The sequence below is a fragment of the Schistocerca nitens genome, chromosome 3, assembly GCF_023898315.1.
Source record: "Schistocerca nitens isolate TAMUIC-IGC-003100 chromosome 3, iqSchNite1.1, whole genome shotgun sequence".
NCBI lineage: Eukaryota > Metazoa > Arthropoda > Insecta > Orthoptera > Acrididae > Schistocerca > Schistocerca nitens.
The window spans coordinates 747,459,674-747,479,787 of record NC_064616.1 but is presented as its reverse complement, the minus strand read 5'-3'; the positions used below and the strand labels follow the sequence as shown (position 1 = coordinate 747,479,787).

The window sequence follows — 20,114 nt, the reverse complement described above, 5'->3', positions numbered from 1 at the left end:
CTTACATCAAAACAAGAAAATGACTTACTGACTTAGTTAATATCCTACATGTACGACCTTGGGTAGCCAGCCTGTCATTTTCATAAAATTGTTTTGCAATGTCTATGTGTATTTTGCAAGCCAATTTTCCAGTCATGCCAACATGTTTTCAGAATTAACCCAAACAAATTTTTATGGTATCACTTATTATATCTTTCTTTATAGTATCATAAAGTGCACAGTATTATACGTGCATGCACACAATGTTTAATGCGGTGGGCAATGGGAGGTGCCTAATGTGACTGAAAAGGATTTCAGATAAATTAACTGCAAAACAGAAACGTATTTGTAGCCGTTGGGAACTGCAAGTCTTTGTATTCAACAGTGTTTATCAAATACAAAGTAGATACAAGACGTCAGTTCAACATATGACCTAAATGGGGGTTGGGGAAAATCATATACAAGATAGAGCTTCTTGTTTACATTCTCCAGTGTATCAAATCATATTCATATTTATCAGTGGCTCATTACGAAACTTAATCACTGCAGCATATTAGGGAATACACAAATTCTGATTTTAAGGCATCTGATTACAGGGGGAAGGTCTTTGGCAAAATAGCTGGTGGCAGTGAAAAAATATATTACTAGGGACTATTAGGAACATACTGATCTCTGGAAAGTTCGAAGGCAACTAAAATGTACCATCAATCAAGCAGAATAGCTAATTATTATATCTCGATAACACAAAAGCATTCAATTGTACTTTTATAACAACAGTGGATGATTACGGTCTCCAGGTTGCCATAAGAATAAAAAGAAACTAAAAATTAAGTCCCAAGATAACAAAACATATTTGTTCTTGTCAGTTGACAAACATCTGTCTAGGAAAATGGAGATATGTACTCATTTGCTTTGTCCAAACTCATGGCTCTAATCCTAGATGTCATATGTTCATTTTCTACCACGAGTTCGTGGGCAGCTAATATTTCTATGGAAATAAAATGTCTACAATGCAAGCTTTATAGCATAAAATTAAAGTAATTTGTCAAAATTCTATTGTGATAAAATTAATCGTTCCATCCTAAATGACGTCAAATGTACAACATAAAATGTGGCTGATCTTGAGTGACAACATGGCAGCTGATACAAGTTATCCATCTGTCGTCAAATGCCATGACATTTTATGATTCCAAGTAATGATTATGATCTGAACATTGAGAATGTGGTTCTACAGAAAGATCTACTGCCAACATATTTGGGACTGCATTTGTGTGCGGATATTTTCCAGTGTCAACATTCTACTGATCCAGTATACTAAAAATGAGTAATAAATTATGAAATAAAATTTTTGCACACCAACGTCTATTTTTTCTTTTCTTTTCTTTTTTTTGCTGATCCACAACTTATTTTTCAGTTTACATCTTCAGTTTCATGCATAATACGACTTCTTTTTCAGTCTTCACTGTTAAAATGATTATATGTGGGCTCAAAGCAAAATTACTTAGTTTTGATCTCATCTTCTTGTGGCTGAACAAAAGCCTTTGATATGTACAGTTGTAACTTCCATTGCAGCAGATTTACATTTTTATTAACAAAGATGCAGAGTGCTTACTATGCATCCTTGTTAATAATACATAAAATGGTACAGATACAGCTAATAAAATGTTAGAAATAAGAATGTGCTGCTAGCTACACACAAACCTCCTACTGTTTTACATTGGGCAGTCATTATTATAAACATATTATTGGTTAGGAATGCATGAGGACTGAAACAGGCCAACATTAATTAATTAGTGCAGTAAGTGAATTAATTTCACTCTACTGCTGTATTTGAGATCTCCACCCCCCCCCCCCCCTTTAGGGTAGCTCACTACCTAATAGTCATGTGGCTTGCTGCATTTCAAGTTTACACTCCATTAGCACATTTTTCTCTATTAAACAATCATTAATCACATCTACTACTGTAGTCTGATCCACAAACTATGGCGGTTCACACAGGTCAAGACAGAGATGGGGACTGCATTGTCACCGATTGCAAGCGACAGTTGTGGTACGTGCACAGAAGGGCTTTGCACTTGAAGCAAGCACGTATCCCGCAAATTATGTCTCTTGCTTGCTTGTATGGAATTTGTCACTCACAACCACCATCAGCCATGACAACTCACAACAAATGGAACAAAAATTCACCAGATAACTTGCTATGATAACATATAATGCTCACATTGCATACAACATCCACAACAGAGTGCTCAGAACACTACTGAATGCTCATTGGCTGTCAGAGAATGTGCGACATAGGTGCGCAGAACAAGCCTAAACTCGACCGCCATTGTTCGTGACTCCAACTATAGCATACTTTGCAGCAACTAGAGTGATATCTGCTACAAAGACTTGGGCGGAAAATGCACAGTAACTAGAAGAAATGTACCACATGACACATACACAAACAGAACCTTCTAACATTTCTTGCTAACTTACGCATCCTGGAGCATGTATTTAACACATATTTTCAGGTTAGTCCACATGTGACAGTTACCTTGTTATGATAATACCCATTGTAACATACAGAAACTTAACACAATACGTATTACCTCAACAAGTGAACTTTTCATTTCCCATATGCTAATTATTAAGATAATTAGTAGCAGAAACTGGATCCCCATGTGTTAGCTCTTCTTGTGGTGGAAATTCCTGGGATGTAAAAAACTGAAGCATGAGGTGTGAGGCTATAGAGAGCAAACCGGTTACAATGTTCACTAATACACATCTTTCTGGCATTTCTGAAACCCACTTACAAAAGTGTTAACTGCATTCTTTCTTGCAGGCATAATTTGTGGCTCTGAAGCTTCAATGGGCCATGTAAATAGTGTCCATCAAGAATCTTCAAAGAGCTAAATTTGTGTAACTTTCATAATTTACATCATTTAAGAAGGATGTTTCTTATTTGTTCACTTGACATACTTGTGATGAATGTTGTCAGTAAATACACAAAAAATATACACGGATTGTAGATGGGAAAATTACACCTATCAAAAAATTTGCATCAAATATATTTTTCCTATAAGTCAGTCAGCACAGTTACATGAAATATAAGGCAACCCAAATTCTTAACTTTCAGTGTTTGTAGGTAGTACTTTGAAGTATCATATTCATGAATATACAATGTTCACATGACTTCTGTCACTGACAGTACAGAACACTAGATAAATCAATATAAATAAAAAGCTCCAGATCTTAATTTTCATGTGCACAATCAATCAAATCTACGTGTTTCAGATTCTTTGGGTGTACTTGCACAAGTTTGTGGGATTCAATGAGTTGACTCTTCTTGACAATCACAGAATGAGTGTCATATATGACATTGTATACGTTTGTTGATATAGCAGCCAGCAGTTTTGACAAATATGAGTGCTGGCAAAATAATGTTTTGTGCATGGATTCCCTCATAATAAATAACAAACAAATTATATGCATTATCCAGTATGTTATAAATATGTAAAATGGTAAATCTATTTCAGATTCATAATGTACATACCACATGGAGCAAAGAGCTGAACAGTGTACATTAACAGAACTATAGGTAACTGTTGACAAAACTACCTTATATTTGATATAATTGAGGAAGATTGCCTTACATTCTAATTAAATACAGATTTCTGAGCAAATTTTCACGCTTGCTGATTCACATTTAATATCACTGTGATACAGTCTGCCATACAATCATCTCTGCAGAACTACTTGCCCACATAAAACAATTACATCCACATCTAGGCTAAATTTACTTTCTAGCTAAACAACTATATGGGCTGCATACAGAATGTAACGAAAATACCACCGACATATCACATTAGCAATTTACATCACATTCAGATTCAATATTTTATTTTTGGACCAAACTGTAGCATAATAAGATTTCTGACCCTCCTTCAGTATGACAGTTTCCATAATTGAGTTCTTTATTTTAACTTTGTGCAATGTATTTTATGATCCAAAGTATTTTTTAAAAATTCATGAATAGAAACTTTTGTATAATTATGGCTTGGAAAAGTTTATGAGACAGTCGGGAATCAAAACAGCAGATATGAACATAACTGAATATTTTTAAGTGTGATTCAAGGAATCATTAGAAAAATCTTCAATTAGTGACAATATAAATCATAACACACATTGCACAAGTACCACTCTTCATTAGCTACTGAAATAACTGCATGTAGACATTAAAACTTCCAAGTTTCAAAATTAGAAAATCTGAAAATATACCCAATGACATTTTTACAAACTGTCACTAAACATACTGAGTGTTATAGAATCAGCAGTCATTGCAGTGTCGCTAAAACCAACAAGAGAATTTTATAAGAATGAAGATGAATCTCATAAAAAAGGGCAGTAACAATGATTGCTAGTTTGATATATATATAAACTAAATTGTGTATATACTCTTTTCAGTTGCTAACATAAATTACACTGGTATAATTACTGCAGCAAAAACACAAGCAAAAGCCTACCAGTCTAGAACCAAGAAACATACTTATCTTAAAAAAGGGTACCCTTATTGTATACAAATATTCATGGACCACTTTTTTTCACTGGAAGACAGCAATGTTTAACATAATCAGGACAATTACGTATAATGATATATTACCTACAGGCACAACAGTGCTTGAGGCATGTCACTCAGAAGTGGGCACAACAGAAAGGTCCAACTGGCAGATTCTATCATCACTCACACCCAGCAAAACACAAAGGTCAGCAAGATGCGTGGAATTAGTTACAATCTCACACAACATTCAATATGATGAAAGATTTGCTTCAACCATTTACAACAAGTAGCGTGTCTTAAAACTTCTATATATCAGTCTGAATTTTCCACTGTTAGCCACCACAGCAGAATATATTTTCCATAACAGTGGATAATTATATGACAAAATATAGTAAGGCTATTAAAATCCTCAGAGGCAGTTCAGATGCACACATTATTAGAGTAAAGCAGCACTTTATACAATGCAAGCAGCATAATGGAACATAATTGCGTGTCAAATGTGCCAACAAATTACAGAAGTTATAGTACTCAGTTTTATTATTTCATACTGAAAATGAAATGTGAACAGGATTGTATCCTTACAGTATCCAGACAGCGTAAACAGACAAGTGGAGCTCTGTATAACAACAAAAGCCACATTTTAGTAAACAAACAGTGGTGCAATTTACAAAGTACAGTTCATTACATTCAGCAAACTTCAAATTGCGTATAAAAGTTCATCACTTACGCTTAGTTCATAAGTTCCTCTTTAGTACTATATACATAAAATTATTAATGAACCTTGTTGCTTCTATCTTTTCACTCCTTTACAGAGCTATCATGCTATAGCTGCTCCACATATTGACTGCATGTATCAATTGTTATCAGCTGTACATAAAGAGATAAAACAACAGAATGTGTAATATTATTCATATACAAAACAGAAAATGCTCAAATTTTCTGACGTTCTCCCCGGTGTTTTCCTTGTGCTCACAGACTGATAACCATAGAAACCAATTTTGTCTTTCAAACTTCAAAAGTAGCTGTAATGAATAGCAGATTGATTGCAATATGCAGCAATCAACTTACAAACATTCTGCATTTTCTCTGTCTATTAGCAATGCTGTGTCCACTTCAGAGCATTTCATTACTACATGTGACTTATCATTTCCTTTTAATCAGAGAAAATTTTATGAACTTTTTTCCAGGCCCTTTCATTGCCAGTAATGGCGTATCTGGTTATAATGAATCCTAACTCCACTACAGCATATTTTAGAAAAGCCCATCTAGTATGCTTTATTCATCCTAGTGTGATACACACATTTCTCATAAAATTTACATCGTTTTCTTCAAGGACCCACCTTAACTTTCATCAGTACCATCATTGTTTTCGGAGTCAACAAACTCAACATGTGTAAATGGGAAATGGCCAACCTTTCCATTCAATTCTCCTTCCCACTGTCCATTTATATTCATTTTTGTTACTTTTATGATATCACCGACCTCAAGCTTCAATGCTGTTTTATCATAGGCATTTGGCACTCTTGCCTGTTTGACACGGGCATAAGCAGGAAGCTTCCGCTGTATAAAAAGAAAACAAAAATAAAAATATGCAAAAATATATTAACTTAGAGTTAGAAAGAGAGAGAGAGAGAGAGAGAGAGAGAGAGAGATTACAACGATTTTTACCTGTATATTTGTTCTTCGAATGGAAACTTCTTGTTGATGGCTCACTGGATTTCCACCACCAGATCCGGGTCTATGAATTTCTGGCACACACTGCTGGGTGTCATCGTACTGAAACAAATTAGAAACTTTATTTAGTCTTCACTAAACTGGAATATCAGTTTATCAAGTATTACAATTCAAGTCTCGCTGGAGCATCTACACACTACTTTAAAGCAAGTTTTCTGTCTTCTGACTCATATGTTTTGATGTTTTAGATAACTAATTTGTTACATCTTTCTCTCTAAAAATTTGAACCCTATAAACCAACATAAAAATATATTTTTAAGTATGAAATGAATGGAGGAATATCACAGTTTAATGTCCCATTGACATGTGGACACCAGGTACTGAGTTCAAAGACAGAATGGATAAGAACGAAAATGACAGAGTTGATTTCCTTTGTCAAAGGAAAAATCCCATCATTTACCTCCAGTGATTTCCATAAGCCAGGGAAACCTAAATCTGGATGCTTTGCACATGAATTCACATTGAAAAATCGAGTTTAAAAAATTTTAATCTGAAAACAATTTGCACAGTTTTATGACAAGATTGGCAGTTAAGAGACTATGTTAGCAATCGGGAAGCTGTTTAAAACCAATTTAAGGGTCTCATGGCATATAGTCTCACATTTTTGCTGCTATTTTTACAAATGTTGCAAAGAACTTGCATTTGGGAAAAGAAGATTATGTTGATTCTGAGGACTGCCTTAAGACAGAAACTCCCATATTTGGAGACCCAAAACTGACACACTTAGGAGTCCTGATTCACAAAACATCACTGAATGTGACTTAATAAATGCTGAACTGAGTACTTTGTATAGGCTCCCAAATACTGCTTTGCGGGTTTACACGGGAAACACAGAACGCAAATTAATTTTTACATTATTTTATAAATTTTAAAGCACTTTCAGTGGTGACAGTAACAATATGGTATTTCTTACAATTCTGTTTGCCATGATCATTAGTAGTTCTCATGTTTTAACTTAATGCTATAAGCAATATTAAACTATTATCATTACCCATGTTTTTTTTTCCTTACTCTTCTACACATATGTGCTAGACTTTTGTACAAAGCACTTTCATTGACACCAAATATGCATGGTGATTCGAAGGTCATGTTCCCTAGGACGAATTCGGTATTAGTGGTGATAGCGAAAACCACAATAGGAATGACCCACCTGCACCACGCCGTGCCCTGCAGTGTCTAGTACCACACGAGTGGTTCTCTTTGAGGCAATTGGTTAATGTAGTCCAGAGGAAGCATGTTTAAGGGATACCAGTTACCAGACTTGTGTAGCCCTGTTCTGCAATGTAGTGACTCATACTGCAATGTATACACATCAGGAGAAGGTGGAAATGGTTCATATCCACGCAGCAGGCATGAAAAAGGGATGCAGCAACAGAATACCATGGACAACACCAAACCAGTGTAAGCCTAATCACAGAATAATTGGCCATTTAATGGATTGGTTCAAATAAACAGGCAGTGTTCATGACAAAAGACATTCCAGATGATTATGCACAGCAACAGGGGATACTCAATCAGCAGCTGTACTAGTTAAGGCAATATTGAGTCTCAACAAGAAAGGTCTACAGGTGTGCAGCATCAGCCAAGCCCGTGTCCAAGATACTGTCCTCTAATCATTTTTATCCCTATCGAAATCACTTTGTGCAAGAATTCCGTGGTGATGATACTGACAGGCAGGCACAATTCTTTGACTGGACAGAAAAAAGATGCACACACCAAATGAGCCCTGAGGTCAACTTTTTCTCCAGCGATGAAGCTAGTTTCTATTTGAACAGATGGGTGAATAGACGTATTGACATACAGTGGTGTTGAGAAAATGCCAATCCTCATCTCACTGTTGAGGCATAGACAGGGATGTCCTCAATGGTGGCATATTTTTTAATGGCACACTCAATGCTGCATGCTATGGATGTCATCTTGAGGAAACATTACTACCCTATTAGGATGACTTGCGTCTCAAATGGAGATGTAGATTTTATTCCAGCAGGATGGTGCACCTACACACTTCAGATGAAATGTCCACTGACTCCTGAATGAGATTCTTCCTCTGTGTAGGATTGGTAGATGGGGTCCGGTGGAATGGTCCCCTAGGTCACCAGACCTGACACCACTGGACTTTTTCCTTTGGGGTACCTCAAATCTATAGTGTACACCAACCATTAGTTGATCTGCAGGAGAATATCAAAGAGCCTCTACAGAAATACCAACAGCAACTTTAGTGTCAGTGTCTGCAGGATGACAGTCAGTTTGGATGTCTTTGCATTAAAGGTACGTGCAGACAACTGGTGGTTGCATTCTACTGTTAAGTTTTACGTCATCACTAACCGATTATGTAACTTTTGTTGGTACAACTACAACACATCTACGGCATGAGTTTGTCTCTTTGTATTGTCACTATCTCCATTAATTATGACTTTGTCCTATGGGCCAAGACTACTGAATCACCAATGCAGACTATGTCCTACGGGAGATGACTTTTGCATCACACTGTAATTACATTTTTATATCATGTGAGACTACTGCACCTCACCAACTTGTGTATTTCATTTTGATGCAGGATGTGACTGTCATGTTCTGTTTCATTTTGGTAGTGTTGGGAGTGAGTAAGACTGTTTCAGGGGAGCTAATATGTCCTAACTTCTGTATGTTTAAATTATTACTTCACAACAGTACAGTGATGGGTGAACTAGTTGCCCAGTTTATGTGATACTATTCTGTGGTGTCTAGGGGGTTGTTATTTATCTAATAGGTGTTTTATCGGTTTAGACAACATTTGGATGCTAATGTTTGTTTGCTTATTTTTATGTATCTCTTTTCTATTATTGCCTTCTGGATTTGGAAGTTTTCTTGTAGAGTTAGGACATGTTTCTTGTTAATGAATTTGTCTATTTTCAGTCTGAGGAAATTGGATAATTTTTTATTTCATCCATCTCAGTTGCACAAATATAAAATTCTGCTCTAGTGCATACCGGTTTTCAGCTGACACGCCCATTTTCAAACCACACACCTTGCTATTAACTACAATAATTGATAAAATATTATGCCAAAAGGCACAGCAAAATATACAGTAGCCTCACTGATCTTAGACTATGCATCCATTGTTACTGACTGACACATCCAAACTCAGTAGGAATGAAACTTCCTGGCAGATTAAAACTGTGTGCCCGACCGAGACTCGAACTCGGGACCTTTTGCCTTTCGCGGGCAAGTGCTCAGTCGGGCACACAGTTTTAATCTGCCAGGAAGTTTCATATCAGCGCACACTCCGCTGCAGAGTGAAAATCTCATTCAGTAGGAATGGATACACAGTCTAATATCAATGAGGGCCCATGTTGCCCACTGCATACTTCGTTGTGCCTTTTGGCACCATATTGTATGAATAATTATGGATAATAGCAAGATGTGTGGTTAGGAAACAGGTGTATCATCCCAAAACAGCCAACCACTACAGCTGAATTTTATATCAATGCAACTGAGTCAGACGAAATAAAAAATTATCCATTCTCCTCCATACTGAACAGCTGTGGACTTACTATCTCGTGGCAGTATGCCTCACATAAGCAATATTTTCAGTCTGCTTCTACTGTGGTAGAGAGTTGGTTTCTTTGTAGGTCTCTGAAAATGTTGAATGGCTAGTGCCATGTTTCCATGTTCTATTACGTTTTTTATACCTCATTCCAAACATTCTGCTGGTCTGTCCTAAGTATAGAGCATCACAACTGTTGCACTGAAGTAGGTAAATGACAGATATTTTAAACATGCCAGTGTCATCCTCTTTCTTTAAACATTTATGTATTGAGTTGTTATTTTGGTAAGCTAGTTTTATTCCTTGTTTTTTGAAGACGTTAAAAATTCTGTCTGTCAGTTTGTTTCCATATGCGAGTGTGTATCAGTTTGTCTGCTGAGTTTCAGTGCTATGTACTTGTTGTCTGGTGGTGGTGGTGGTGGTGGTGGTGGTGGTGGTGGTGGTAGTGGTACTGTGTGTGTGTGTGTGTGTGTGTGTGTGTGTGTGTGTGTGTGTGTGTGTTCGGTTTTTTTATATTTATGTCTTTCTGTATTTCCTATTAAATTTTATAATTAAAAATCCTTAGAAGGAAGAAGAAGAAGACACCACTTGAAAAACATAACCACAGACACAAAACAAAAGACAATCAAAACCCGCAATATCAAAAGTGCACAAGATGGCAGTGGACCCATACAACGCAAAAACATAAATATATTTTGTGTCATTGGAAGTCCTTTGTACAAAAATCTAAGAGATGTGTGTAGAAGGATGTTAAAAATTAAGTAAGAAACAAAGAAGCCCTAAGTAATGATGATAAATTACTACTGTTTATAGTAGTAAGCTAAACATGAAAACTGTCCACGACACCAACAAACATAATTGTACAAGAAAGCATATTGGTACAGTGACAACTGAAGATGCTTTAAAATAAAGTGAAACACACGGGGTCTAAATAAGACTTATTACGGTTGCAGAAGATGGTATTAAACTATACAACTTGTATAAGTTTGATTGCAGTAAAAGAGGCCAAAAACAAACAAGCCATCCTGTACCAAGGGACTAACTGTGTTAGATGTAATTTTCTAAATTGAGGCAATAAGTAGATGTGCAGCCTTAAAAAATTAGGAATGTCTCCTGGGTAGAACATGAAGAACTCACTGGTGGCAATTGTGTGTGTGTGAAAATGCCTGAAGCTGAAAAAGTCCTTGAAACCGCAAATGAAGTTGGGGGTGGGGGGGGGGGGTGGGGGGGGGGGGAGAGAAGAGAAGAAAGAGAGAAGATGATGAACAGAAAACCCAAGAAGAATATGCACTTAAGATGTATTAGGAAGCATTTGAGTAAGTCACAGGTCAAATATAAACTGAAACTTCTGACAATTTACATTTTCTGACATACTTCATTTATTCACAATAGTACTATTTGAGCTAGAGCGCTTAAACTTTTGATAAGTTTCACAATATTGTTGAGGCGTAATAGACTTACACTTTCTTCTGTGGGACAAAAAAATACCAATTTACAATTTCCATACAGTGCCAGATCTTTATTTCCATACCAGGTTCACAATTAACTAATAAAAACTTGTGACACAAATAATATGATATAATTGTTTTATCTAGAACTGATGCTCTTGCTATCGATTGTCTTATCTCTGATGAAAGTGCATTTACACCATGGTATTGCACCAAGTGGTTTTAATTCTGTCACCAACTCTCCTTGAAGGTGGCTGTACGGTCATCAGCTGAAATATCAGAAAAAGAAGTAGTGCTATCCTAAATGCACGCCTGAAAGATGATGGAATATAACTGATTGTTGCCTACATTTTATGCAGGTATGTTTTTAATGTGTTCTTAAACTTTCAAGCATCTAAATAAAAGAGTTGGGCAGACAGTACACTCCAAATATGGAACAGCATAACATTCATGTATAGATCTTCACAAAAAGTTGTAAAAAGGACAATATCTGCTTCAGGATGACTAATACTGTGTTAAAACACCCAGCAAGAGTTATTTCTACTGACCTCAACTGTAATCCTAGTACAAGATCAGGTTTGTAAGTTACAGCTGTGATAATTTTCTCTCTTCATTGGCAGTCACACAGAAGTGACTCAATCTCACTCCTCAGATATGTACAGGAACAGAAGAAGTCAGCATGTTGCAGTGATCATTTTTGGTACATTGTTTCATTGGGCAAAGAGCTAGATTTTCCTATCTCCCCTACAGCCCCTACATACTTGTTTATGGACAAAGCAACTTTTCTCCCCCCCCCCCCCCCCAAAAAAAAAAAAAAAAAAAAAAAAATTGTGCAGATTCGCTAAAAATTTTAAACTCTGATTAACAGATATTTTTCTTAGGTTTATTTGTCTCACTATGACATTCAGCAAGATATCTAATAATATGTATAAAATAAGCTCACTGAACTAGTATAAAATAAGCTTCCTGCACTAAGAAAAATAACAGTTTTTGCCTCATATTTTTTGTCAAAAACTGTTGAGTTCAGAGACAGGAATTTCCTGTGGCTGCTGTACCACAAGGGCCATTCACACTCTCCAATCCAAGATTAATACTCCTAAAATCTGACTGCAAAATACATTTTCTTCCATCATTTAAAGGTACTTTTATTGCAATTTTCTTCCTTCCCCCCACTAACAATTTGTGCAGATTGGCTAAAAATTTTAATCTCTGATTAACAGGTATTTTTCTTAGGTTCATTTGTCTCATATTAGAAATTTCTCCAAAGCAGTAACTGTTACTGTACCAAATCAGTTTTGTTTTCTCAATAAAACACTGCACATCTTAAACTTTGATCATCTGATTTCTATAATCTCCAGTAACAAAAGTGTTTACCTGTGAACCTTTCTACTACTCTGTTTCACATGGAACATTCTTGAGAAGGCAGCCCAAGTGGAGGAAGCAATTATATTGTTCATGTAACGATATGAGGTCTTTGTGCTATGCTATGTACAAGTAAAATTTCCTGCTCCCACAAAATATTGAACCAAATTTCACTCCCTTCACCAAAAGTGCTCCATTTACAAACTGCCTATTCAATTAATCAAAAGTGGGACGTTAAACTCACTAAATTTATATGAAATTCAGTTGAATGAATGAAAGGAAAGAAGTCACATTAGGTGTAGCACAATTTATTATTGAGCACTGCTGCAACTCTTACAAAGTTGTCACATAAATTCTGCAAATATATATATCACACACACACACACACACACACACACACACACACACACTACACACAGTGTGTCCTAGTAATTAAGTTTGCTTTGTGTACTGTGGAAATGTTTAAACATCTTTAAATATAAAAGAAACTGTAGCCTCCATTACTATACACACCCTCTGAACATATGGCACAGGTATTGATCCAGTCTGGCCACTGCTGTTACAAGCTGTCCACCACTGATCCTCATCCTTGGAGACCACTGTCAATATATCACCTTTCTTGAATGGTAGGTCATCAGCATCCTGCTCAACAAAAAGGGATTCTTTGAGGCCATGTAAACATCTAAAATATGGGATGATGCAATCACTTGTACCAAAAATAAATTAACAAGTTAAAAAATGAATATATTTTTGGTAAGGTAGTTATTTCAAGACGCTGTAAACTGTATCTCATAGTTGCAGGTCTTACTTTGCCTGCTAACTGGCTGCTGTTTGCAGCTATCATGATAATGCTAAAATATTTTAACTCTGTACAGTGACAAACAATTTGCGTTCTATCCATATTAAGGTGGTATTTCCTGACTTGCACATATCACAATGTATGCGGGCAGTCACAGTTTTGTCTTTGAAGACAAACAGAGTGAATTCTAAATGTGCTGAAGTGCTATGGAGGTTTGTCATACATATGGTTTCCATCTTCAGTACTGTGGCATTTTTTGCCAAGAAGGATAATCAGCATATCAAATTCATTATGAAATAGTGGTTGAATAAAAACATTGACATCAAATAACACTGCAATAAACTGATGATATTGGCTTCATTGTGGCCACAAAGATCTAAATTTTGCATCATTAAGTTAAATGCTACCTATAAGGGAGTAAGCAACAATCTTCAGGCAAATGGTATCAATGCAGCTGCCAACAGGCTTATTTAAACAAGCAACTGAGAATCTGACATTAATGCTGGAGCAGTGCATATTTTTCCATGACAAGTGGCAAATAACTGAAGTGTTGGTCAATGTGTTCTTCATTTGCTGCCACTCATTCTAGGGGTGAACCAAGACGTCTGTGAGTATAAGGTCGAATATGTGTTAGAACAATGAAAACAAATTGTTCAGCCATTGTCAGTATGGTGAACAAACACTACAATGCCTCAGTAACTATTTCTTACAAACGAATTAAAACACAATACAATATATAGCATAGATGCATTAATACTTCTTACACAAAGCTTCATTTCAAAACAGGCACAAATTGTTTCTAAACTAACAGTAGTAATGACATAATACATGAAATCTTGGTGAAGATACACAAACACACTGTTAAACATGTAAATAACATTAATAAATTGATGATACTGCCTTATGCATTCAGTGCATTCACCATCATCAGACTGTTGTTAGTTTCATGTTCCACGATGGATCATTTGTACGATTAATTGTAATCATATTAAACAAGTCATTCTACATTTAAATTACATATTCATATGTAAATATGGATACACGGTGAACATTTACAAGTTTTTGATACAGATATGAGTTCATATGTCCTACACAATGTCTTTTGCCTGTTACAAAAACAGAAATTCTTTTATGGAAAGAGGCAATTCTCAAGGGGGCATTTTTTCAGTTAATTTTCAAATTTTACTTTGCTGTCTGTCGGACATCACTGGGTAGGTGATCAAAAATGTTTGTGGCAGTACTGTGCACCTGTCTTTGTACTATGACAACCTTACTGTGGAGTAGTGACTGTCATTTTTCCTTCTGGAATTGTAATTATGTACGTCATTGTTCCTTTTGAACTGCAACGGAGTATTAACAACAAACTTCATCAGGGAACAAATATACTGTGAAGCAGTAGTCAGAATGCACAACTCCTTAAACAGATGTCTATAAGATGATTATGGTTAAGCATCACATATTATTCTTACACAATATTTTTGAGCAATGAATATTTTTTTCTTAAAGACGAATTACCCCAGAACATAATTCCCCATGATATTATTGAACGTAAATATGTCAACTTAATTGACTTGTTTCTTTTCAAGACTTGCAATTACTAAATGTGCAAATGTGGCTGAACTAAAGTTATCTTGGGAGTTCCAAATTGTGTTTTTCCCAGTTTAAATTCTCATTAATACGGACAGATAAAATTTTTAAAGTTTCCACCATAGTTATTGTTACCTCACCATGTGTTACACTTATCAATGGTGTAATGGTGTACTACTTTTGGATGTGCAGACCTGAATAGGCTGCATTTTTTTGAAATTGAGAGAGAGAGAGAGAGAGAGAGAGAGAGAGAGAGAGAATTAGCATAAAACCACTCATTAGTACTTGTAACGACATTATTTACCAATTTTCCTGTTGCTGTATGTATGTTTGTATTTATTACAATACTAGTGTCATCCACACAAAGAACTAATTATACTTGTTGTATATTAGACAGAAGATTGTTTACATAGAAGGGAAACAAAAGCGGACATAAGATTGAGCCTCTGAGATCCCCAAACATCATCTCTCTCCAATCAGAAGACTCTCCCCTGCTTATACTGGTTGGATAGGTAAAGTACAACTTTCTGCATTCTTTGGTTGGATGTGACATTATACATTGGTTGGTTATCACTTCCATAAAACCTAAGTTGATTTAAATTCACATGGTCGAATGCTTTAAATAGGTCTTAGAAAATACCAACAGGTTTTTTTTTTTTTCATGTAATGCTTGCAAAATTTGACGAGTGAACATTTGAATGGCATTCTCCATAATTTTCTTAATTTTAGAAGGAGAAGTGACAGTTGCTTTTTCAGCATATTGATCTGACTTTTCTCTTTAACTGTTTGTTCCTACATTTCCTACTTCATTAAAAAAAATGATTATTAAACATATCTGCTTCCTGTGACTGATCACTTCTAGCCCTTCCACTTAAATCAATAGTGATGTTATCTTGTTCTGTGCCCTGTTCTATCTCTAGTTTTACTACAGTCCATATAGACTTAAGTCTGTTGTTGAAATTATACATTTCAGAACTTAATGTGTATTTTCCTGGAATTTTTCATACATTTTCTTAGGAATTTTGAAAATTTTGTAGGATCTTTACTTGTTCTTTCCAACATATACAATAGGCTATTTTCCTATGTTAAAAATATGGCTTGGATTGTAGGTATTCTGATCGATTATATCATTTAAATAGCATTTGTGGCCAATGTTCTCACAAAGTATCTGTTACTTTTATGTAATTAAAGTTAAAAATAATTAATTATCAATTATCTGACCACGTGATCGGAAACACTCTGTTACTAGCTGATGCTCTGGTGAAATCAGAGACTAGGAGTAAGACGAAGCTATACGTGTGTCATATGAGCGTTAGCCGAAGTTACGAGGTTTTTATGTAGTTTTTCTGCAAACAGTTTACCAGTTTAGTGACGGAATATGTAATTATGAATTTAAAGTATTTTGTGAACACTGATAGTGGAAGACTTGCAAAAGTTGATACGCTAATGCTCCACCCATTTAGAGCGGCGATACGTGCAACACCAGAGGTTCTTTTCCCTGTTCCCTGCAACATCATTAAACTCACTCAAAACTAAGGAATTCTAGAACTTTTGCAAACAAGATTGTTGACTATCAGTCATGAGCTACGACTCAAAGCACAAGAAAATTATTATTTGCAAAACTTAGTGGTTAGAACACACTAAGCAGTTACTTCTTCCAGCACGCATTCGGCGGTGCAACAGATGGCACATCTGACTACAAATAAAGAGGTCAAATGTTTGAATCCAAGTTCCATTTATTTTCAAAAGTTTTACATCAAATACGAAAATAACTATAGCAAGTACTGATTGTAGCAGTTGTTTCGATTGGGGATGTGTTATATATAGCTTCCCATTAGTCTTCATCTGATAAATGGACAACAGAGGATAAATGCATTTACTCTGCAAACAAACACTTCACTTTTTTGGAAAGCATTGCTAGTAGTGAAGATATCACCATGCGCCCACAGTAAAACGAGATGTAGGAAAACAAGGTTATACGGAGAGAGATAAAGTGTATACAACATGCAGGTAACACAAACGAAAGGGCTGTGATGTTTGAGTGTGTACATTAATGTTAGCATCTGAGGCAGACTTACTTCATCTTTATGTAAGATGATGAAACTGCAAAAGTTTAAACAATATGGATCCTGGATGGATAGTACAAAGATAAAAACATTGTTTCTGATAAAGTAAAAATGTATGGTCACCTTAACTATAAAATATCTGTTTGAACGGTACATGTGTGAACAGAAATTGCAATTGTAAGCACATATAAACAGCAAAGAAAACACAGTAATATTGTTTCTGATCGGTGTGGTGAAGTTTTTTTAATTGTGATTTGGTTTTCATATGAGAGGACTGTTGAGTCATTTTACAAATAAGTTAAAATATTCCTTCGGGTTAGATTCAAACCAGTAATCTGTGGACATCATCTTATAAAATTCGACAGTGTACTGCTCTAACAACTGAGATACCGAAAAATGGAGGTATAATTGGGTAAAATGACAAGTTTCACTAGGAGTTTAATTTTGTCGAATGATGCTACCTTTCATTGTAACAGTGGAAGAGCAGATCTTTGAGATAAGTTAATGTTAACTTCCAAGTTATCGAACTTGGGCATCGATGTGGTGGAAATTTGTCGGTACTGTGCAACCACATTTTATGCATCATCTCATTCTGTGGAACACCGAAAAACAACTTTTCAGGAGTTTTTATAGATGTATTTGTACAGTATGATACTACACACCATTTGTAACCCATTTCCCAAAATGTAAATTCCAAAAAAAAAATCATCACTGTGAATTAGCATTATGACAGTATGAGCAGCAAGCTAGCCCGTGATGTCACAGGCATCACATGACTCAAATGGAGTGTTTTGTGAACTTTCAAATTATTCGAATTTCGTTTCCATTTTTATAAAAGAATACTGAAATTCAAGAGGAAAAATAGCATGTTAGGAGTATAAAATGACATAATTAATCATTTAAGACAATTTTCACAAAATAGTCAAATATCCTATTCCCTTTTCCTTCCACAAGATACTTTAATCTCTCTAGTGATTCATAGTTTTTACGTGATTGTTTAATGTCCCTTTCGACTGACTTATGTAGAAAGCTATTTTCAAACAATGATATAAATTTTTCATGGAATGGATCAAATTTTACAGCAGCATTTGATTCCTTACAAATTTCAACCCAGGCCATCTCTTACATTACTCTTAAAAATGTTCCTGGAGTTGTTTATTATTCTAACTGATTTACACTGAGAGGTATCAACTGTGCAGCACAAATCACAGAGAGCATTTGCTACTGAGTACACACTTATTTTCTTGCTTTGAGATACTTCAAAGAAAACATCATCTATTAAGGTTCTACTGTCTTTAACCACCTGCACTGGAAAGTTAATTACTGAGCTCAAATTACAGAATGCAAGTAAAGTTTCCAGATCATTTTTCCTATCAAAATCTTTTAGAAGATCCACAGCGAAATCACCACAGACTGCTTGCTGCTGTCTGACAGCACAGGAAGGAATCCATAAGCCTCAAACAGTTCCAAAATTTTCCAATGGGGATCTATACAGGGTGTTCAGAAATCCCCATTACAAACTCCTAGGACTTGTAGAGGGGAGTTAGTACATAATATTTTTAACAGGAACCCATGTGCAGAAACAGCCTCCAACAACACTACAGAACGTTGAAGTTATAGTTACTGGTGTCTATAAAGTGTGTATATACACGGTGGTTCTGTGAAGATGTTACACACTTTAAACAATAATGGAGAAAGATAAATGTATCAGTTTGAGGTAAGGATCCCAGAAAACAAATGAAGCTCAAGTTATAAATGAAAACCATTCTGACAGGTCTGACAGTGGAATACCTGTACCGGTACTGTTCTTACCAAGATTGTAGGGTATGCAACTTTTAAGAGGTGGTACTACGGAGAAAAAAAAAATCTAGTAAACATAGGCTCTAAAATGCATACCTTACGAGCTATGCGCACTTGCTCAATAGAGGTGATGTATTTCACACTAGCGAAGATGAACAACAGTACCAGCACATGTATTCCACTGTCAGAGGTATCAGAATGATTTTCGCTTGTAACTTTTGACTTGGTCGTTTCCGAACCAGGGACCCTTACGTCAAATTGATACATTTATCTGTCTCAATCATCCTTGAAAGTTTGTAACACCATCACAGAATCACACTGTATATACATACCTTTGCAGGAGCCAGCACCTATACCTTTGATGCTCTGTAGTGTCACTGGATGACGTTTCTGGACATGGGTACCTATTGAAACTACTATGTATTCACTCTCCTCTAGAAGTCGTACAAGTTTGTAACATTAATTTGCGAACACCCTGTATGCAGTTACAATTAAATGTGAACTTTTTTCAGTATTACTTCAAAAGTACACACTTCAATGTGCTGATCACTTTCTGAACTTGTGTTCTGTCTTAATATAGGTAACAACTCCTTTTCCAATGGTAGTTCTAAATGAGTAAGATCTTAGAGTGTAATCTTTTGTATTTAACTTCTCCAATCCTGTGGTTACACGGTGTTCAGACAGGCACAGGATGTCAACTTTTCAGAGCTGTCTAAAACAGATAAGAAGCTCTTCTATCTTATTACTCAGTCCAATCATATTCTTGTAAAATAAGCTAACCTTAATTTTCTGTGCATTTTAAGCATTCTTCTGTTGTTTTAACTTTTTTCACAACAGAGTGCCTGATTCCTGATAGTAAACTCAAGAAGGTACCCTTCTAACAACAGTAAAACCAAGGATCTTCTTGTACGTGATGGCGACTACAGGTAAGCACTTCAGGTATACAATATAACATAAAAAGTTATGTTGTTTCCACTTGAAACAAGAACTCAGTACTTGCTGAACTGCAGTAAGTGTTAATTAACTCATTCACAATAAAACATATTTTTAATCATTACTTATCATGAGTGTTATTTGATATTACACAGTGTTTACTACTGGCAGAATACAGCCTGCTGTGTGTGATGCAATTTTACAAAACTTGGGGTCACAAATTGTTCAATTGCCCAGATGAAGGAGATAACTGTGTACTTTTCACTAGCAACACAGGCACAGCTACAGATGGGGTCCAATGCTGTCAACTCATTTTTGAACAATAAAAACATTTGACGAT

The 20,114-nt window shown here is 35.7% G+C and overlaps 1 protein-coding gene across 1 annotated transcript in view; it reads right to left on the bottom strand.

Annotated features, from left to right (window-relative positions):
- Positions 1-3,013: 3,013 nt before the first annotated feature.
- Positions 3,014-20,114, bottom strand: part of LOC126248735 (adapter molecule Crk) — a 33,354-nt gene continuing 16,253 nt past the window's right edge. The window contains exons 4-6 of the mRNA XM_049950054.1: positions 13,103-13,231; positions 6,188-6,295; positions 3,014-6,079 (exon numbers count right to left, since the gene is read on the bottom strand). Of these exons, the coding sequence (XP_049806011.1) occupies positions 5,861-6,079; positions 6,188-6,295; positions 13,103-13,231 (456 nt within the window). The 3' untranslated portion in view covers positions 3,014-5,860. The remainder of the gene's footprint in view (positions 6,080-6,187; positions 6,296-13,102; positions 13,232-20,114) is intronic.